At 47.4% G+C, this 22,942-nt stretch overlaps 1 protein-coding gene across 1 annotated transcript in view; it reads right to left on the minus strand.

Annotated features, from left to right (window-relative positions):
- LOC120432628 (ecdysone-induced protein 74EF-like) overlaps positions 1-22,508 on the minus strand; it is a 60,044-nt gene extending 37,536 nt beyond the window's left edge. The window contains 1 exon segment of the mRNA XM_039597878.2: positions 20,111-22,508. Within this exon segment, the coding sequence (XP_039453812.1) occupies positions 20,111-21,077 (967 nt within the window). The 5' untranslated portion in view covers positions 21,078-22,508.
- Positions 22,509-22,942: the final 434 nt, after the last annotated feature.

Consider the following 22,942-nt stretch of genomic DNA (forward strand, 5'->3'; position numbering starts at 1 on the left):
ACCCTCACCTCGGAAAAAAGGGGCGAATCCCTGGCGTTGCATAAGGTTCCCCGAGTAAAATGAGGGAACGAAAGGGAACAGAGCTTGTTAGAGCTTGGTTGGGAACAAAATTTGTTATTTGAAGGGTGCGTTCACGCATTAATCCAAACTTTGTTTTGAGTTTTGTTGTGTCAAAATTAACAAAAGCGTTTCCAAAATTTTATCAAATTGTGTTATTTTTCACAACAGATTTCAACTCGGGTTTCCCTAGGGTCACCCACAAAGAGTGAGGTTAGATATTACACTAAATCCCCTAAATACGCTCCCCCCGATTGCGCCTCCCCCGTTTTGCGCCCCCCGAATTGCGCTCAAACCCCGAAATAACGCTCCCCCCAAATAACGCTCTTATTGGCGCAAATCGGGGGAGCGTTATTGCGGGGTTTTGGCGTAAAATGGGGTTTTCTTTTTAAATGCACTTTTTTTACATATAAATGAAACATTTGTTTAAGGGGTCATCCACAAAACACGGATAAGGGGCCATCCACAAATCTGGGTATCCAAGAACTCCCAGAAGTCATGTCCTAGATATCTACTTGATCAACGGGGGTCTATATGGGCGAACTAACCATCGGTATAGCTTCAGGTAGCTTCAGTGATCCACGATGGATACCCTTCGCCATGTTGGATTGTTATGGGTCCTCCAGGAACTCCCGGGAGTTATGACCTGATGATCTACCTGATCAACGGGGGTGTATATGGGTGAACTAACCATCGGTATAGCTTCAGGTAGCTTCAGTGATCCACGATGGATACTCTGAGGCACGTTGGATTGTTATGAGTCATCCAAGAACTCCCGAAAGTGATGACCTGATGATCTACCTGATCAACGGGGGTCTATATGAGTGTGTTAACCATCGGTATAGCTTCAGGTAGCTTCAGTAAACCACGATGGATACCGTTCGCCATGTTGGATTGTTATGGGTCTTCCAGGAACTCCCAGGAGTTATGACCTGATGATCTACCTGATCAACGGGGGTCTATATGGATACATTAACCTTCGGTATTGCTTCAGGTAGCTTCAATGAACCACGATAGATACTCTGAGGCACGTTGGATTGTTATGAGTCATCCAAAAACTCCCGAAAGTGATGACCTGATGATCTACCTGATCAACGGGAGTCTATATGGGTGTATTAACCTTCGGTATAGCTTCAGGTAGCTTCAGTGAACCACGATGGCTACCCTTCACCATGTTGGATTGTTATGGGTCCTCCAGGAACTCCCAGGAGTTAAGACCTGATGATCTACCTGATCAACGGGGGTCTATATGGATACATTAACCTTCGGTATAGCTTCAGGTAGCTTCACTGAACCACGATGGATACTCTGGGGTACGTTGGATTGTTATGAGTCATCCAAGAACTCCCGAAAGTGATGACCTTATGATCTACCTGCTCAACGGGGGTCTATATGGGTGTATTAACCATCGGTATAGCTTCAGGTAGCTTCAGTGAACCACGATGGCTACCCTTCACCATGTTGGATTGTTATGGGTCCTCCAGGAACTCCCAGGAGTTAAGACCTGATGATCTACCTGATCAACGGGGGTCTATATGGATACATTAACCTTCGGTATAGCTTCAGGTAGCTTCACTGAACCACGATGGATACTCTGGGGTACGTTGGATTGTTATGAGTCATCCAAGAACTCCCGAAAGTGATGACCTTATGATCTACCTGCTCAACGGGGGTCTATATGGGTGTATTAACCATCGGTAGATCATCAGGTCATAACTCCTGGGAGTTCCTGGAAGACCCATAACAATCCAACGTACCCGAGAATATCCATCGTGGTTCACTGAAGTTACCTGAAGCTATACCGATGGTAAATACACCCATATAGACCCCCGTTGATCAGGTAGATCATCAGGTCATAACTCCCGGGAGTTCCTGGAGGACCCATAACAATCCAACATGGCGAAGGGTATCCATCGTGGATCACTGTAGCTACCTGAAGCTATACCGAAGGTTAATGTATCCATATAGACCCCCGTTGATCAGGTAGATCATCAGGTCATAACTTCCGGGAGTTCCTGGAGGACCCATAACAATCCAACATGGCGAAAGGTATCCATCGTGGTTACCTGAAGTTACCGGAAGCTATACCGATGGTTAATACACCCATATAGACCCCCGTTGATCAGGTAGATCATCAGATCATAACTTCCGGGAGTTCCTGGAGGACCCATAACAATCCAACGTACCCCAGAATATCCATCGTGGTTCACTTAAGTTACCTGAAGCTATACCGATGGTTACTTCACCCATATAGACCCCCGTTGATCAGGTAGATCATCAGGTCATAACTCCCGGGAGTTCCTGGAGGACCCATAACAATCCAACATGGCGAAGGGTATCCATCGTGGATCACTGAAGCTACCTGAAGCTATACCGAAGGTTAATGTATCCATATAGACCCCCGTTGATCAGGTAGATCATCAGGTCATAACTCCTGGGAGTTCCTGGAAGACCCATAACAATCCAACATGGCGAACGGTATCCATCGTGGTTCACTGGAGCTACCTGAAGCTATACCGATGGTTAACACACTCATATAGACCCCCGTTGATCAGGTAGATCATCAGGTCATCACTTTCGGGAGTTCTTGGATGACTCATAACAATCCAACGTGCCTCAGAATATCCATCGTGGTTCACTTAAGTTACCTGAAGCTATACCGATGGTTAGTTCACCCATATAGACCCCCGTTGATCAGGTAGATCATCAGGTCATAACTCCCGGGAGTTCCTGGAGGACCCATAACAATCCAACATGGCGAAGGGTATCCATCGTGGATCACTGAAGCTACCTGAAGCTATACCGATGGTTAGTTCGCCCATATAGACCCCCGTTGATCAAGTAGATATCTAGGACATGACTTCTGGGAGTTCTTGGATACCCAGATTTGTGGATGGCCCCTTATCCGTGTTTTGTGGATGACCCCTTATACAAATGTTTCATTTATATGTAAAAAAAGTGCATTTAAAAAGAAAACCCCATTTTACGCCAAAACCCCGCAATAACGCTCCCCCGATTTGCGCTCAAACCCCGAAATAACGCTCCCCCCGTTTGCGCTCAAACCCCGAAATAACGCTCCCCCGAATTGCGCTCTCCCCCGGTGTGCGCCCCCCCAAAAAGAGCGCACATGGGGGATTTAGTGTAGATTATTTTTATGAGAGCGTTGTTGTTTTGTTTTTCCACACTCGCTCCTGGAAAAAAAGAAAAAAAAAACCGGGGATGCATTTTCCCAGTCGCACACACATAAAGTGCATAAAATGTATGCTTTAGGGCTGCTCTTTTCCACAGAACGAACGGGGTGTTCCGTTGTTGGCACCGAAACCGAAAGTCATCGCCTTCGGTCTGCCTGTAATGCTGGCGGAACGACCCGGTTATGGAGCTTTGTTTATGCTGCCAGATGGCGCGCCATGTCCTGGGTTGTGAGGGAGGAGTGCGAAATCCTTTTGGTTTTTCGCCAGTTTGGCATCGGGGAGGGGAGTAGCATCAGAATTAAAGTTTGTTTTAATTATTTATTCAGTGTTTAATTAAGCAGACGTTTATGCCACGTCGGAGTCGGGGGTGGGTGGGGATGAAAGTGAGCGCCATTTTGTTTGTGATTTTATTAGGGAGTAAACGAACTTCTGGATTTTGACGGAAAACCATCATCACAGGCGCGCGCGCTTTTCACAGCTCGCCGGGAAAAAGCTCTGACATTGGAAGCGGCGAAAGCTGAGAAGTTGCAAGGAAAATTAATTAATGTTTGATTTGTTTGCGGGTTCCCTTTCTCTCCGCCGTTGGCGCGAAGGTGAAGAACCGTGAAACTGTTTATGCGGTAGAATTTAATTTCCGTTCCGGACACGGAATCCGTACAGGTTTAGTGAAAACTAAGGGCCACGTGACCGCCAAAATGGTGAGCGCGCGCGATTGGGAAATTTCCTATACAGTCTCTGAAAATAAAAAAAAGGCCGCTACGTGCCGCTGGTTGTCACGCCGATTCTGGGACGAGGACAAACGTGACAGATTTCACGCGGCCGGTTGCGATAAGTGATAGTTTGTTTGGTTGTTTGTGTTTGTTTTTTCTCGAAGGGCCGAGAAGAAAAACATACGCGCGCCGACCTGGTGGGTGGCGACGACTTTTGACGAGAGGTGACAGGTCCCGTTTGGGGACGTGTTCAATCACCACGTGGGCAGACGTTTTTTGGATTGCGAAACTTGAGAGATTTGGGAGGGAGATGACGGGCAGAAATGCGCGAAAGATCAAACAAACGAGCATTTCCAAACGGCCTCTCGTTTGGGGTACGTTCGCAGTTTTTATGTCAGTGGACTACAAATATTCATCGGAGAACGTTCACGCATGAACTGTCAAACCCAAAACTATTTGAAGTCCTTAACAACTTTTCCAAGTTATCCAGGTTTTTAAGCGAAGATGGCGTTCGAATGTTGAACGTCCGAAATGTCAAAATCGCGCAGTAGCACCAAAATTAGAAAAAAATGCTTCTGTCATGCCATGCCACACTTTTTTCGTAATGTTGGTACCACTGCGTGATTTTGACATTTCGTGCGTTCACCATTCGAACGCCATTTTCGTTTAAAAAGCTGGATAAGCGATCATTAAGACTTCAAATCTTTATTGGAATGCGTTCACAGATGAGCTGTTAAACTCAAAACGATCTGGATTCGATTACTCTGCTTAGTTTTGATAATTCGTAAATTGATCGAAAAATGGATTTGTTTACAAATGGCGCTCAGGACCATTTGAAAACTAACCTGAGATTAAACTTATCCACGTTCATAGATGAACTGTCAAACTCAACACGATCTGGAGGCGATTGCAACTAGTCCACAGTTTTAAACTACCATTGGAGTGGGATTGTTAAACTGATTTTGATCAACGCAGGTAGATTTACATTAGGAACGAGTAGGATAGACTCTTTGTTTACACTTCGACATTAGCCCAATTACATTGTTTTGCTAGACTTTTCTACCACAGTTTTTTTGTGCGATCAATGTGGTGGATGATTTGGTAGATTTTTGACAATTCGATGCCAATGAATTATTTAAAAAAAAATCAACCACTGTTCTACCGAAATCAGTTTACCAATACGGCTGGGGACTTCAAATCTTCATCGGGGTGCGTTCACAGATGAACTGTCAAACTCAAAACGAATGGTCCTAAGCGCCAGTTGTAAACAAAGCCGTTTTTGATCGGTTCTTGATCAATTTACGAATTATCAAATTCAAAAATGCTTTGAATTGTTCATCTGCACATTCTCTAAATGCTTTTTACCTGGGTGCTGAAGAGTGGTTCGCAAAACGGCCTCAATTTTGAACTGTCAAAGTGGAACCAATTTACTGTTCGCCAAAAGTAGAGAGTATTGTTTTCGATCATTAAAAATGGTTTTTTTCAAGAATGAAAAATGTGTGGCTTTGGAGGACCTGGAGTTAAAGTCAAGAAATCTTAAGAAAGTTGAAGGCGAGATCGTCATCTATATATATAAAAAATTTCGACGGTTTTGTTCGAACGCGAATCAGTTCAATACGGAAAGTCGGATCGAGGTGCTTTTTGTTGCGTTGGGTTTGTATAAGCCCAAGGAAGGTTCTTACGCCAAAAAGTGAGAACTTTGACCACTCTGGAACCGATTCCGAAAAATCTGCAGATTGTATAGGAAAAGTTACGTGAAATCGATTTTTGATCACAGGAGGCTGAATAAACAGAAAAAGTTAAAAACGTCAACAAACGAAAAAAGGAAAAGACGAAGTTTTTGGGTAAGGCTTGTTTTTTATAATTATAAATGGAATTGTTTATGGAATCGATGCGGTTGTATCCATCGAGAAGTTGTCTATATTGTTTGATTCCGTTTGAAAACCTGGTTTAGTGAAAATCTACTATTTTCATTAGCTTCGCTAGAATTAGCGATGTTTTTCGTTGGACCAGGAAGGGCTGCAGAATTCCAAAATCAGCCAGGGAATCTATCTGCGACATCGCAGAATGACACTCTCGCCGCAGTTCTTCGTCACCCGTTAAAAAGAAAAAATAATGTCAAATACTAGACAAATTAAAACACATACTACTGTTTAAAAAACAGCTCAATAGAGTAATCTACGTGCGTATAGATTGCGTGTACGTACACGAAAATAAAGTGAGGTTAAATTTTGTTAGCTGATCAAATCGTGCGCTAGTGTGCGTACGCGAAACGTCATAAAGCTCTATTACCAGTAAGAAAAAAGTCATTGTTGTGCTTAAACAGCCTCCTACTTTGTAGATGTAAACAAAGTGGGATCATTCGAAAATTACGTTACGCATTCTCTCTATTCATCACCCAGCTTTTTACTGAAAAACAATGAATTTTTGATTTGATTCAAAGAAAATATCAAATAAGCGTCGGAGGTCGCGATGGCTGTTACGACGTATAGGCCCCCAAAACCAAAGCTAAAAACTCGATTCGCCACCTACATTCGAGTAGGAGAACTTTGGCGCAAGGTTACGTTTACGTTTTTGCGCGATAAGTGCAAAGGCGAGTGAAAACTGTTTTAAGGTTTTTTAAAAGAAAATTGATCTTTTGGAATAAAATAAACTTAACAGGAGGTAAGAAATAAAAAGTTCTATCGATTGACTTTTTGATTTTTTTGCTAAGTTGCCTTTTTCATTGAAAATTCTGAGATCCGGATTGAAAACGCGAGAATGAGGTTAGATTGCTAATTTTGAAAATCATTCCAATTACCATTTTTCAAGCAGAGCTTTGCTTTTATGGTAGAAGTGACTTTAAAAAATATTTGTCCACTTGAATAATCTACATTCTCAATTGATTAGTTAGGTTTTGGTTGATTAAAACATTCCCTTATTTTGAATCAGATAATGAACAGGTTAGATCGGCCATCACAAAAATATTTTCGTTTATATCAATTAAGCTATTTATTTCTTACCTGAAAATGGTATAATTTGCTATTAATGTCGATTTTATGATGAAATAAAACAATTTCAAATTTCAAACCAACTTACTCGCTGTAGGTTATAATGAAAACATCACCCCAAGTTTCAGCGCCCTCTAGTGGGGGGTAATTTTGACGTTTGATTGCCTATTGCAAACTAACCAGAGATTACAACTTGTGCCGACAACAGATCACGTCACAGCCCAACGGAACACGTCCACAGACACGCAACTTCGCGACATTTCCCTCCCAGCTCGATCGATTATTGACCAATAAAAGTGATAAATTGTTGTCGTTCGCTACTGCCCCGGCTCCGTCCGTCATGCAAATTTGGCCGTCCGAACGCGCAAACCGGTTCCCAAATCGCTGACTTTCCGCTGTTTTGTCATCCAAAGTCTTCGCGCGGGGAAGGTCAACCAACTGCTACACACACCACTACCACCACCGAGCTCAGGCGGTCAGTTCCTCGCAAAACAAAAGATCCGAAAATCACGATTGGGAACGTGAAGAAGGTAGCGGCGAGGTGTCTGATTAAATTACATCAAAAACGTCGCTGATGAATATGAATGCACACAACACAACCGAAAAGAGCTCGGAGTTGGACGCGCGCGGGGTAGGCAAAAGAGCACGAAGAAAACAACACAGTCAGTCAGTCAGAGTCAGTCATCGGTGGAGTTGAACACAGAGGTAACAGCAGAGGCGTATTCAGCGGAGAAGGGAGTTGGAGGAGGAACGTCGCCGCCGCAGTCGCGAGTTCGAGCCTACAAAGTGGGTCAAGGCTTATTGTATTACAGCAAGATATACATAAATAATAGCAGTAAAAGAGAGAAAGATAGTGTGGTGGAGTCGGAGCTGCATGTGCGGAGGTTGAAGACGCGACAGGTTAGAGGCGGTAGCGCAGCAGCAGCATTGGTTGAATAGTAATAATAGCCGTTGAATCGATGAGAAGTTTGAGCGGTTTGAGCTATGAGTTGGAGATGTTGTTGTTGAGAGTTGACGATGCTTTCTTTTCCGGACCCCGCCGGATGATTGAAGGCGCAAGGTAGCGAGCTGTCGAAGTCGTTGTCAGCGATGCGTGCGCGTCGACGATGTCGCAGACCTTGATCCAAAACCGAGTCTCTCGGAGTCTGTCCCGAGATGCGATATTTGCAGAAATGAGGATGATTGTCGTCGTCGCGTCAACCGATGCGAAGGAGAACTTATCCATTACCATTACCATTATATGCAGTGATCACCGCACCACTTTGTCTCTTGTTACTCTTGCCCCAGTCATGGCAGCAGTGAGAGTGAAACGCTAATCTAATGCATCGGAACCCGCATCGGTGCAGCTGCTGGAAGCATTAAATTATACGTTTTGGCTTCTCCAACGCGACGACATCGCGCAGAGACAGTTTCGTACCGGGGGAGTACCCCGCGGAAAGGGAAAGTTTCGCACGGATGCACTTGGCAGCAGTTGTGCGGAGTTGGCAGCCTCTCGCTCTCTATCAAAACAAGCAGCTTTGACCTATATCCCGGGCTCCGCAACTAGGCTGTGACTGACTGCCGAGTCCTCGCAGCGATAGCGGCTGATAGTGGCAGCTTAGGAGGAGCGTCCCTCGCTTGAAAGCGAAAGTGCCTTGATTACGCGGCCGCCGCGTAAGTCGAGAATGCAACCGCGCAAACAAGCCACTCAAGGTGGTGGACAAGGTACTTAAGTCACACGCTGACAGGCGCGGTTCCTGTTTACGACCCGCGGGGATAAAGCTCGTCATGTTCGAGCTATTTTGACAACTTTGGGACCGTTTGTGGGGCGCGTTGAACTCGGCAGGCAGATTGCAGCAGCGCGGTTGACACTGTTTTGTAAACCCGCTGCAAGTAATTACCGTGTCTTCCGAGTATGGCACATCCACTGCTACGGGGTGATTAATGCCCTAAGTCGTTGCACTTGTTGCGCAGAATGCGGGTTCCCGTCAGCGTCAGCTATTGTAGTTAATAAACCCGTCGTCACCGCCGTGAGTAATAAAGTTAAGTCCTTTTTTTTCGCGCCCGTAACACAGTTGTTTACGGTCGGCGATCGACACGCGAGAATAAAGAACCCCGTTGACCGTTGAGGAAACGCAGATTTAGAACCGGTCAACGGCAGCCGCCCAAATGAGCCTTTGTGGTCGGCACAAAGAGACGCAGCAGGATCGGCGAACGTGCTCCAGATTCTGCGGCAGTTCAGTGACACACTTTTCGGCGGTGCATCGCTCGCGCGAGTGTCACTTTCGTTCGTGAAAGTGAAATGCGAACGCCACTGTCAATTCGCACAGAGTTCAGCGCAGCTCAACGCTGAAACCGGTAGCGGTGAATGAATGAAAAACCTCTAATAAAATATGCATTTGCAGTTGTGCCGACTTCCTCGGTACAGTGCACCGCGCTGTAGCGAGCGGAGTCCGTGCACACCCGACAATCCGACGGTGTATACGTTTATTTTTAATACACATCTAATGCATCATGTCCTACTTACCTCAATTTATTCGCTATTTTATTCACTAAAAATGCTTCCCTCGTCTGCCGTGCGAGCACGGTTCGTTCTTCTGCCAAGTGCATCTCTCGAGTCGAATCTGGTGAACTTTAGAATTCCAAAGTATTCGACAGGCAGCGTGTACGCCGAAAGGGCGAAGTCAATTTCGTAACTTCGATCAGTTACGAAAGCATCCGCACAGGATATCGCGGCGATTTCACTAATGAAATCTTTATTTCCCTACATCCCGCTCGCGAGACAAGCGAGACTCAATGGAGGTCTTCCGCTAGCCGATCGCAGCTAAAAAAAAAACGAAAAGATTTTATCTCCACCACAACCCATTCATTCATTCCTCGCAGCGTTACATCACACATCCGAACTCGCGACGCGAGTGGTACGCCCTAAAAGGCGTACCAAACACTGCGTGAACGCACCCCCCGCGCTTCAACTGTCAAAACGCGACGCGTTGCGATAATCCGCGATTACCAAATTTTCCCCGTGACGTCGTCGTCGTCGCGTTGACCTCTACGCCAAACCGGACGCAATCCGTCTCTTCGGCTGATTCAACGCTGAAATTTAAATTGCCAGAGGAGATTCCCTCGCGCTGTCAGCGCGAGCAGCCGCGATGATGACGCTCGAGACACACACGCACGCACTCGCGAGCGTTCCGATCGCACCAACACAACGACGTTGACCCAGAAAGTGAAAATATATTAAAATATGATTAAGTATCTTGCACAGAGTGCGTCGCGTCGCGACGACTGTCCACTTGGAATGTTCGAGAGTAGGAGTGTGTGTGAGAACGCACTCCACTTGGCCACTTAACGCACTTGGTCGTTGAAAAGAAAAAAAAAAAAAAACTGCAACCAACACGTGATTCATAGTAGGCTGGTCGGCGACTGCACTGGGTCACTTTGATCCCAACTGACCAAGTCTCCGCAGGGCTTTTGAACTCATTTTTTTTTTGTTGTTATTGTCGTTCATTCTGAAATGTTGTTCGGCGCACAGGTCGCGGTAATTTTCGGTCGCCGCGCCGAGTTACATAACCTCGCGCGCGCAGTTTATGCTCTAGAGTCATGTACGCTCGTATGGGTATGAGGTTGCGGCAACAACCCGACGGGCAGAGATGGTAGGGCTTTAATGATGATGGCGGAAAGAATTGCGAAATTTTTCGGGGGGCTCTCTGCTTTGAGTACGGGGCACGCTCAGGTGAGGTGTTTTTGGGTTGAACACGGGAAGTTATGCAAGTGGGTGTCGTCGCTGTGGTCACGCGTGAGTATCTGGGTTGCTGGGGCGCACGTTCAGTGTAATGGCGGAAGTGCTCCCCTATAGGCCTGGGGTGTAGACTCGCTCCCAAGTATGGTGCAAATTTCCGGCCCGCACACAGCTGACAAAGCGACTGGCAAATAGATGTAGATTTATCCGGTTATAGAGCGGAGCGCGAGCTCGTCGAGCTTTAAACCATTGATTTGCGCAATCTCCGAGCTCCAGCGCAGCTGGAAAAGCTGACCAATTGATCACCCGTCGTCGCGCTCTGGTCGTCGATCTGGTTCAGACGAGTACGCACTCCGGTCTAGCCGACCCAAGTTATGGACTTGCGGTTTTCCGCGGTGATTGATGGGCGTTAGCCGCACCGCCATGTTGGCTTTTATGGCGGCAATGGCACAACTCGTCGTGATCGTGCTATCTTGTCGCACGTCGATTTTGGGTCAAATTGAGTTGAGAGCAATTTTGTCGAGCTTTCAATACTTCACCTTTTGACCTTCACAGATCCCCAAAATTCGAGTGCAATCCTGAGATATCCAACAAAAACTTGAAGAAATCTATCTATCTATCTTGACAAATCCGAAAAATGATGCAAGTGCGGCAACTGTCCAAAGGAATTTCAGGTCAGAACGCGTTTGACACACGTACATGCCCGACTACCGTAGACATTTTTAATTAATTATATCTCGGGACTTCGGCAACCAAATAAAACCAAACTTCGGGACAGTGCCCATAATAGTCAGCCAAACAAAACTGGTTTGTTATTATTGTTTACATTGCGTGCTCTTCGTTTTGTTAATTCAAGGTCAAACATTAAAACGCGTTTTTCGCGCAACGTCAAAAAGCGACGTGCGACAAGATAGCACAACCGCGTCGAACTGTCAAAAATTTTGCGTTGTTTTCCGCTAGGGGTCCGACCTAAAAAAACGCAACGGTGCAAATCGCTGCAGTTTCAATTGTCGAAATCGTTAAAATTAGGATACCGTATCGACCGTGTTCCAAGTGCACACGCAGTGTGTCCCAATGTCAGCTTTATGACCTATCATATTTTACATGATTTGCCGGTAGCCACAACAGAAGCCAGAGGTTTCGGCTTTCTTGGAAGATTTACGATCCTTGTTTGAAGCAGGGAGGACTCAAAAAGGATCAACCAAATCGTGTCGTGTAAAAGGTCGTAAAGTGAGCGCTTCTTTCGTTTCAATTTCATCGCCGGATTGTTGGAAATCAGAAAACAATAAAAGTTGAAGTGTCGTGAGATTCGCTTTTTTACGGGTCCTAAAGGTACAAAAAATATGTGTTAATTGCCCGGCCCGATTTGTAACGGATTTCTTGAGTTGCGAATGCACGAGGCGGTCCCGCCAAATTCCGGCCGGGGTCTCCGGTGAATATTGATTGGGGCGCGCGTCTCGGCCACGGATCTTTTCCGTGCAGTTCGTCGACCAAAGTTTTTGGTGTCCTGGGGCAGGAAGCGACACGAGAGAGGGGTGGGGAAGAAAAAGGTTTTACGACTAAATATTTAATATTTATGACTTTGTTTCTGCCAGACTGGGCCGCGGCGCGGCGGTGCAGTGTGGTCGCATCGGATGCGAGGTTCGCGGGGGTCCGGACGACGCCATGGAAACAAGGCAGAATAAAAATAACAAATATTTTCATGTTTTTATTATGTTTAAGGACGTTCAAGACCTTCTGGTCGGAATCGACGGAGACTGCTGCCATGGGAAAAGAAGGGAAGAAAGGCCGGCTTGAGTGTGTGGGTAATGAAATCAGTAGCCGGATCCGGAGGATGCCGGAAAGACGCAAGACAAGAAAAGTTTACCGTTTCTGGCGTTTTTTTGTTCTGTTCTGTCAAAATACATTTTTTATAGCCGCTTGATATGAAAAAGCGACGACCCCGAACCACTCTCACTGGAAAGTGAAGGTGAGGACACAGTGATGGTGCGGTGTAATAAAGATTTAGAGACTTCCTCCTTTGGGAACCGGCAGTTGATAAAAGATACATGAAACATATGCGTCCGACTTCCGAAGGGATGTCTTGATTAAAATTTTATTCAACCTCGGAAAGGATCCTGGCTACGGCAATTGAATTACAAAGAGGAACCTCTGCGAACGCACTCCGCAGTTCAGTTCCGTGAACGAACCCCGCAGATCTTAACCAAACGGGCGTAGACAGCAGACAGATCGAGGTGGACGACAAGTCGCGCTGCATCACGATGCACGGCGGGAACAAGTAGAAGTAGTGTGTGTGTGTGCGAGAAGAACACGGAGAGCACATACTGCGAGAGGCCGTCGCTGAATGTGCAAAATGAGTGAGTAAACGCCGCGGTGAAGCTCAGCCCAGCTATTGCAGCAGCTTCATAGTCGTCGTCGTCACTGACTCCGTACGCCGCTGTGTGTGATGTTTATATAAAAGTTAAACAACCTTGTCCTGGATTGTTTTTATTAGCGTGAAAAAGTAAGTGAGCATAGTTATTAGGGTGGGTCATTTTTTTCGAAAGTGCTCGGATCCGGCTGAAATAAAGTCCATCTTGTAGAGGGTATCCATAGGGACTCTCATACCAAATTTGAGCTCATTTGGTTGAAAACTGGCTTGTCGCTCGGGGGTTAAAGTTTACATGGAAATTACTATGGAAAACGCGTGCTTTAACTTCAAACGCTCCTACAGGCTAAGCGACAAACTATAGTCCACACTTACACTAGGTAGCCGTGTCGGGGGTGGTCCAAGGAACATTTTTCTCTAAGGGTTCATGGTCATCCGTTCAACCCTGAGCTTGCGCAAAGCCGAAACATCCGGCGACGCCGGAATCCTTCGAAATCTCAGTTTTAACGGTCAACGCATGCTACGAAACTATGACAGAAGCATTGTTTGAATAAATGAAAAACGCGACGCCGAACGTCAACAAACTAAAATGGAAGCAAAAAAGAACGGTTCATTAGTGATTCCAGATTATCGTCTAACAGGTTGATCATCGCACATGGCCAGCGGAATCTATGGCGAGGGGTTCACGGAAGGAGTCTTCGGGATAGAGAGGACACGTGGAGGTAGTTACGGTTGGACTTTATGGAGGGAAGCGGTTGGTCGACGCACAGGGTCAGCGGAATAGACGGTTTGGGGTTCGCCTGGCAGGGCCAGCGGCATCGTCGGCGGATTTTCTCCGGAAGAGCCAACGGGAAGGACAGAATAGGGATGGATTGGCCTTTATGAAGTGGTTATCATACCTTGATACTATTTGTATTTGTGAGAAACAAACTAAAGAATATAGCTTTTTTTGTTTATTTTGTAGACCAATAAAAGTTATTTTATTAAAGTTTCATGGATATCTTTAACATTGTATCACTTGAATTTCTACTGCACGCTATTCTTGGTCGCGTTGTTGCAGATAATACGGCTCTTGAAGCTTCGGAGTACGTTCTGAACGAACCTGGACTGAACCAGTTCCAACTCATTAACTTCCTTCCAGTGAACCAGGAACAGCCGTTCTCCGTCCTCTTTGGTCACTCCTTCCAACTTCTCCGCCACGTGTCCTTTTCGATTCCGTTTTTGGCCTTTGTGCGTTTGGCCGGAACCACCGGAGGTGGGGCTATGTCCTCCAACATCAAACTTTTCGACGCTCTCGGCAGACTCTACAGTTTTGGCGGCGCTTTCTCAACATCTTCTCTGGCCCGATCCATGTTTGAGTAAGAGTCCGTCGAAGATCGCTTGCCGTGGCTGCTGGCCCACTTCTCGCCTTCCTCGCGCGCTATTTTTTCCAGAAGATCCAGGCAGTTGAGATTTTCCTTCGGTTCCCAGGAGTTTTCGAAATCGTCGCATAGCCCTTCCGCTTGATCTGAAACTGAAACTTTTTGATCCGATCCGCTGAGTTTTATTTTCAAATTGCTTATTCAATTTTATTACCATATTTTCAAGTAAAACACCTTGCTGGGAGAGCGCAACCTCTCACTTATGACTTCCATTTTAGTTTGTTGACGTTCGGCGTCGCGTTTTTCATTCATTCAAACAATGCTTCTGTCATAGTTTCGTAGCATGCGTTGACCGTTAAAACTGAGATTTCGAAGGATTCCGGCGTCGCCGGATGTTTCGGCTTTGCGCAAGCTCAGGGTTGAACGGATGACCATGAACCCTTAGAGAAAAATGTTCCTTGGACCACCCCCGACACGGCTACCTAGTGTAAGTGTGGACTATAGTTTGTCGCTTAGCCTGTAGGAGCGTTTGAAGTTAAAGCACGCGTTTTCCATAGTAATTTCCATGTAAACTTTAACCCCCGAGCGACAAGCCAGTTTTCAACCAAATGAGCTCAAATTTGGTATGAGAGTCCTTATGGATACCCTCTACAAGATGGACTTTATTTCAGCCGGATCCGAGCACTTTCGAAAAAAATGACCCACCCTAATAGTTATATAACGTCGCCAGTGCAGCGCTCATGTAGAGTGCGCGCTGGAGAACGCCGCACGAGAGATAGCGACCTGGCGCCTCCTCGGACGTCACGTGGAAGTTCCGGGAACTCGGTGAGGAATGCATTCTCGACCTTCACCGCGACCATCTGGACAACTTTCACCGGCAGCGGCAGTTTTCCCAAGAACCCAACGCCAGACCCCGCGTCGTAACTCTTGAGCGATGTCCCGAGGAGATAATGCTGTTGGAGGACTTCCTGCGAAGTCTGGCGGGCATTAACGATTCAGGGAGTGTACCGCACGGGACGGAAACCGCACTTTTACGACAACTCGCTTTCATTAGAATGCCAATCGAATTTGTCACACAAGCGGGGGCGCGTTCACAGAACTCATCACGCAGATACTAATGCCTGGGCGCACGTGTTCACGGCCACGTATCTTCGCCGAACCACAACAAAATCGATTACATCTTTCGCCGCTTAGCACATGGTTGCGAACAATTACGCCACGACGACGGTCGTCCGGGGAAAATTATGACAGCCGAATCAATTAACACACGCCTGGGGTCGAGTGCAGGCAGCGTTTCCTCAACCTTTCGTCGTGGGAAGTCACCGTTGCCGTAGATGTCGTTGCGCAATCCACCAAAATCACCCGGCGAGATTGTAATCGACGGAGACATAGCTACAATGCGTCGGAGGAACTCGCCGGACAGGGCGGAAGAGACGTACACGAGAGAAATGTCTGAATACATAATGTAAATTAATTTGTTAACTCATCGACCATGACCTACCTCTCCGGGCTGTAGCTGTCGTTCGCCGGTCGATGATTGTTTCGGGTGCCTTTCGTTTAATTATGTTTTGGCTTGCAGTCGGCGGCGGCGGTTTCTGGCCTGGGAGGATTTTTTTGCCCATGCCCCAGGTTTAAGTGTTTTCGTTCCAAACGAATACCAATTTATTTCGAACGTGTTAAAATTTGTTAATCAGACACCTCGCGTAGCACGTGACTTTAATGGTGTGCTGAAAGCGTATGCTTTGTTTGTGCAATTTCGTTGGTTACGTTTCGTGAACGCACCCCAAATTTGCTGATAAACTGTCAAAATTAGGGGGTGCGTTCACGACTTCAACTTCTCTGACGGCAGCGGGCCCCGTTCAGCCCCATCGAAAACAAATTAGTGGAAATGTGGACAAGGCCAATCGGCCCATAAAACGTCAAATGAGAAATTCCCGAACGTGATGTTTTGTCTGTCACCTGACCGTTTGGTTTTGCTACGTGGTGTGCTTCCGTCGTGCTAGAACGACGTCGTCTCGGCATGCCGAGATTGTGTAACCGACGCCAGACGAGCGGGGGTTCGTTCACGAACATTTCACTTTTGACATGTAGCGGAGAACGTACCCTTGGTTAACCTCCAAACTTGAAATTGAACCAAATAATTCAATGAATGGTTCGGGAATCGATTTTTGCTCACAGTCGTGCTCAAGCGGCAAATTCCTGCACCGAACCCCGAAGAATCTTGTTAATCTGATTAAATATTGATCCCACAGGGGTTTAGAAACCGTACCTGTGTGTACCGCCGGCTTCTCATCGATTTTGTTTTGTCTCCCCCGAACCGCTTCCCGGTCGATTTCACCTGAATGCCCCCGGACCCGGTAGCTCTGTGTGTATTTCCGATTAAGCTGTGAATTTCTTCACATTTCATTGTTGTGCGAATGCATGAAAAAAAGCAGTTCAGGTAGCTGCGAGCGATGCACCTTCCCGATCTTCCCACGTCGTCCGAATGCTGGAAAGTAATCTGATACGACGCGACCTGGAACATGAAATTCAGTAACCGCAATGTGCAGCCAAAAAAGGAAGTCCTCTAACTGTCAGAGAGGAATCCGATGCTGATAACGGACCTCGTTTTTTGTTGTTCTGGAAACTGGCGCATCGACTACCAAATTGGTCACAAAAGAACGGAGCCCAGTGAAACCGTTTAAATGACGTCTTCTCGTTTCAAGATTGATTTTCAGCAGGTCGTAGCACGCCGCAGCGATGCCGAGATTTCCGCGAACGTCACACAGCTGCGCGGCAGCGAATAAACGTAACGCGTCGTCGTCGGCAGCAGTTGGAATTTCCGAAGCTTGAAACAAAAACACATTCCAGAATGGGAGCGAATAAATAATAATGAAATGAAAACATCGTTCTCTCACACGCACTGTGAGGCGTTGTGAACTCGTCGCGATGTTAGAAATATCGGGAAATCTGGCAACACTGCGTTGAGTGACGTTTAGGATTACGCGAATTCGGACCACGTTCACAGCTTTTTGTAGTGTTTGGTCTTGAAATCTGATGGTGAGCGCAACCAAGCGTAACTCAGTGTTGCCAACGTGAAGGTGACAGCTTTGAGGGGGTGCGTTCACGCACACGGCGTCGTTAGATAATCGGGCCAGAAATAAATCCCGGTAGCGCAACATGACTCGTCTCGACAGGTCTCTCGCAAGTCAAGAGTCAACCGTGGGCAGTGGCCGCTGCCGCCGCACGGTTATCGGGTTCAGAAGATCGGATTCCAACGCGCGCGCACACGTATCCATCATGTTCGGTGGCAGCATTGCGTGAGGTTCTACAGGGTTGCCAGACGGCTGCGGTGGACGGACGGACGGGGGCGTGGTGTGTTCCTGCCATTCCCGGTCCCATCGACCGTCCACGCGAAAGAGGAAATCGAAGAACGCAAACAAACAAGTCTTCGTCTTGCTCTTCGTCGTCGTCGAAGACGACTTCTGCCATGTCCACACTAACGACCACAGAGTCAGGCCGCGTCTTCCCGGCTCTTCCCGAACTGGCTAAGCTGGTCGGTCTCTCTTCGACCAGCAGTCGTCGGGTCTTCTGACGCGTATTGCCGTTTTTTTTCTCTCTCTTTTCTTGACTTCCTCGCGCGTTCGCGCGCGCGATAGTGTGTTATTGTAATGAAAAAGACCTTGAACTTGAAACGCTGGGGTACAATCTCTCCGCGCACAACCACACGCACGCGTTGGGTGCTTTCTCGCTTTTGTGCAGTGTTGGGGGGACCGGCTCAACCGGGTCTTGTCTTGGGACGGGTTGGCTGGCAAGACAAATGGCAGTACATTTGCGAGCTTCGGAAGACGAGGGGTGTCCAGAAGGGCGTAGGGGGCAGCGGATGCAAATCCGTGAGGAAGACGGACAGGTTCTTCTTGGAGGAGTGGTTTTCTTCAAGCTGCTCCAAGCAACGTTGAATGCACTGCATTGAAGAAGTACCGAGGTACTCGAGAAGCGAACAGAAGAGTAGCATGTATTCTTGGGGTGGGGTTGTGTAATGGGCACAACGGCGGCAAACCCGAGGTGGATCAATATAAGCCGGAGGCCTACCTACATGCCGGTTACGGCGCTGTGGCTTTCCACGGAACGACGTCGACGACAAACACAAGTGAGTTTGTAGGAAGTCGTATGTCTTTCCAGGAAGAACCGGCAAAGAAGGATGTAAAGGTACTCTGTGTGCTCGGGACGGGCCTCGAAAGGAAGTGAAATTTTCGTAGATTATTTACGACGATGGCGTATGTGTACCCCGTGTATGTATATAGTTAGTACACACGGCTAATGTGTGTCAGGAAAGTTTGGCAGCGCGGAAGGGTTGCCAGTACCGCATTACGGAGCTGGCCTTGGGGGCTTTTTTCCGTTTTTCCTGTATGTGATATCACCACAGAAACCGCTTCCAAACGGCAGTTTCTTGGGGCGTTATTGATTTTTCACTTCAAGCTACCCGAAACGAACGGCTCTCGCCGTTTCGCTAGACTTTTTGGAGCTGCTGCGTGTGACGGAACTCCGTAGGGTGTGGTCCCTTCCGACTTTAAAGTAGGTCAACCTGGAAATAACCTTCCGGTTTTCCCACGAGAGAGGGCAGGAATTATGCCGCGCGCACACAACATGAATTATGCAAATTCCATTCGGGCAATTACCGGTAGTAATCGATTGATTGATTCGTCGCTGATGCGGGACCTAGAATATAACCAGGGGAACAAAACGAACGCCGAAAACGTTCTCGACTCCAATTAACGACTCGTTTTTTTTTGGGCGAAAAAACCCTTTTTTTCTTTTCGAGGAGGTTCCGTAACGAGAGCTACCGGCAGATCTTTGCGCAAAGCGCACAGCGGTAGATCGAACGCCGGGTGCCGTGTTCGAGTATCAATCGACGATTGTAAGTCAACGGTTAGGGGAATTGGGGTATGTTTGATCAAAATATTTGAGAAAATAAGTTTTGTGCACTGAAAAAATCAATTCCCGTAATCGTGAATTGTGCTCATGAAAATCAGAACCACGAAGGAATAAGGCTTTCTAGCCAGAAATTTACCAACACATTCAAAGTATGTTTACATCGCCGCTGGGAGATTGTTTGCATCAGATCTCCTATCTCTTTCTAGCAGAAGTTTTTTGTCAGGCGACTTCTAGCTGGGTTTTTGTGACTAACCGCCCGATATGTCAGCCAACATATTTCGCAGGGCTGTGACAACTCGAGCTCGATGATTGTTTGCATCAGGACACTGTGACGAGAAGTGTGTCATTTTTGTGTTAAGTTATATTTTTTCACTGGGCCTAGAAAGCCTTATTTATAAATGAGTATCATAGTTCTCAAATTCATGAACACAATTCACGATTTTGAGAATTAACTTTTTTCCGTGTTGGTTTCTTTTACGCAGTTTTGTTAGAATCGACAGATTGGGGTCCGTTCTCGGAACAAGATGTGTTGCATTAAATAGTTCATTTTTGTGAACGTACCCTGAAAAAATCTCATTCGACCTCGACTCCCCTACAAACCAAGAACCATATGGAAACAGCCAAACTAGCGAAGAACCCAAACCTCTTTGCAACTCTTTTGTTCGCGCGCGCACTCCCTAGAGTCTGGGTTCGCTCCGTCGGTCGTCTCTCAAGAACTAGGTCAATCCCCCGCCCCAGTCGGATTCGGCGCGCAAGATCAAAGGAGGGCGAAAAAAAGGGTGCTTGCGCACTGTGACTTACGGTATCGCTTCATCAGACTTTTCTTGTACGCAGCCCGTCCCTGGCCGCGGGGATTTCCGTCCGAGTCGGGCCCGGCGGAGTCGTCCGAGTCGCAGCTGCCAGCCGAGTCCTTCCGGATGCGCCGTTTGATCTTCATCGAGAGGTCCAGCGGACGCTCGTCGTCTTCGTCGTCCTCCTCGGGTTCCTCCTCGGACTTTGGGTAGTGGTCGGTGTCGCCACTGACCGCTCCGCCGACCTGGCTGTCGCTAAAGTCCGAGTCTTCGTCACGCCGCCGCCGTTCCTCCGAGAGTCGTCGCCTTTGTCGGCGGTACTGCTCGTCTTCTTCCTCTTCGTCCGGGTTTGCTTCGTAGCGTGCATGGTACCGACGGGCGTACTCGAGTTCTTCTTCGTCCTCTTCTGGTCGCGTGTAACGCAGAGCTTGCTCTGGGTGATCGCGATAATACTGAGCAACCTGTTGATCCTCGTCGATCGACGATCGGCGCGGAGGTCGTTCCTCCTTGATGTAACGTTCCTGGATTACCGAAGCGATCCGGTGCTGGTGATGATGCGTAGGAGTTGGTGTTGGTGTCCGCGAGCGGGGTCGGTATTGCTGGGGAACGATGACGTCTGAATAAGACGCGTGTCTTGGCGATGCCTGGTGATGCTGCTGCTGCTGATGGTGGAACGTTGCCGGCGGGGTGCCAGGGCGTGAGTACGGTTCCCGCTTGTATTTGTAGTGATGTTCTTCGTCGTCGGACGGCAGATGGAGCGACGATCGGCGCATCACGATCCGTGACGGCTGGCGATCTTCTGGATGCGCGAGATGAACGTGATGAGACGGTGGCGGCGGCGGCGGTGATGGCGAAGGACTCTGCGTAAGGGTTGTTTGTGGTGGCGGTGACGGAGTGACCCCCGGGGATGGCCCGGGATGGTCGGTGGTCGGGGCGCCTCCCACAAAGTGGGGCGACATGTGCTGCAGCATCATCATTGCAGCTTTGTCGTGTTCTGAGGTTCTGAGGTCCGTTTGCTGTCTGTAAATAGTTTCTTGCTTTGAACTTTTTATTTTCACTTTGCACTATTGTTTTCAACTATTGGGTTATTCATTTGTATTAGCGTAACAGAGAATAAATTTTCACTAGATTCTTCAATATAATTGGCTACAACATTCTTCTTGCTTAACTACCAACATTCTCACATACACTTGTAACTTTCAGCTAATAACTGTGGGCTGATTAAAGCGCGGTTCATTTTTGCTATAATTACAATTATGCCCGTCTTGCGGTTTTTCTTTATTATGTCAAGTCGATAAACTGCCAATTAGCTGGAACATTTTGTGTGCCACTTGCTACTTCGTGCTACGGCAGCACTTTTCGACTGTGTGTCACTAGTGCTTCCTGGTCCGGCCACGGGTTATTTGCTAACAAACGGTATGTTCTACCAAGTCCCTGAGTCACACGCGACGTACTCTACGCACAACGTTGAATCATGTATTTTCCTAAACTATGTACAAAAACACTCCCAGCTTATCCGGAACTCGCACTTTTCCGTGTGAACCCAGGTTCAACCACAACTCCCAATCGTTTTCCACTCACACTCTCGGGTGTTGTTTTTGTTCTTCAGCGTTGACGACGTTCCTTTTCACTTTCCTTTGGAAAACCCACACAAACACTTAAACACACGCTCGTGTGTTCGTGAAAGTCGTGAAAAACACGGCCCCCTTATCTGTCTGTCTATGTGTGTGTGTGTGCACTGAGTCCGCGAGGAGGAAAATTTCACTTTTCACTGGCGTTCTCGTCCTTGCTGGTGTGGGGCGGCGCACAGGAGTTGGGGAGCCGTCTGCACGACGTCTGCTCCACTCGAAGTAGACGACGACGATGGTCGGTGGTGGTGGCAGTCATATGATATCGACTGGGTTGGTTGGAACAGGGAAAATTCGATTTTTCCCGCTGCGCTGCCGGCAACTGTGAACCCGGGTGCGGTGTTCTGTTGCCACTATAGTACTCTCTATGGTTATAACTTTTACAATTTTGGTTTCAGCACTGCTGCTGGAGGTAGACACATTTGTAACATTTGTCGTTCTTCCTTAAAACTTTTTTTTTCTTTTTCTTATTTTTGTGTGTAATTTTTCCTTAAGCTGAAGTTGAGAAACCACTTTAGTATTCTTCCTTCTTGGACGATTTTTGGTCACTTGGTTGTAGGCTGCACTTGTACGAAAAACCGAAACTTGCACGTGAAACGAAAAATATGCGATTTTTTCTTCTTCTCCAGACACCGTTTCCCGTAAAACCCCGGCGAGTCTTCCCGGACGACGTGCCCAAATTTTTCCGTGAAGTCAACAACTCAAAAAAGGAGCAAAACTATACATCTATAATATAAAAATCGTTTTGAACAACGATATAAAACAAAACGCGTATTCACACGATCCGTTCTTGAATCGGAATGACGAAACGATACAAGAAATGACAGCTCTGTGGTCCGACCTTCCTCTACTTTTCCAAAGCTCGGCGACGACGAGCGGCCGAACGTGCCCGCGAGAGAGAATTGTGCGCGCGAAGCGCAGCAAACGAGAGAACGAGAGAGAGAGCGCGAGAGCGCTCCGATGCAACTTGCAGTTCGGCTGGGCCCGTTCCCTTGTGTTGGTCCATGGAAAGCGAAACTGGCCCTGTACGGACACGGAAAATTTGCATTCTTTGCGCGTTTCGCGTGTGTCTGTGTTGGGGGCTTCGTTCTGGCGCTGCCTTCCCTCCCGTTCGAAAGAGAGTGGGTAAACGAAATCGAAAACGAAGGCGCACGCAATCCCACAGACAAAAAAAAAGAGAACGAGAGTAGAGTTCTCGCGCGAGCGAGAGAGAG

Source organism: Culex pipiens, chromosome 3, assembly GCF_016801865.2.
Source record: "Culex pipiens pallens isolate TS chromosome 3, TS_CPP_V2, whole genome shotgun sequence".
Taxonomy (NCBI): Eukaryota; Metazoa; Arthropoda; class Insecta; order Diptera; family Culicidae; genus Culex; species Culex pipiens.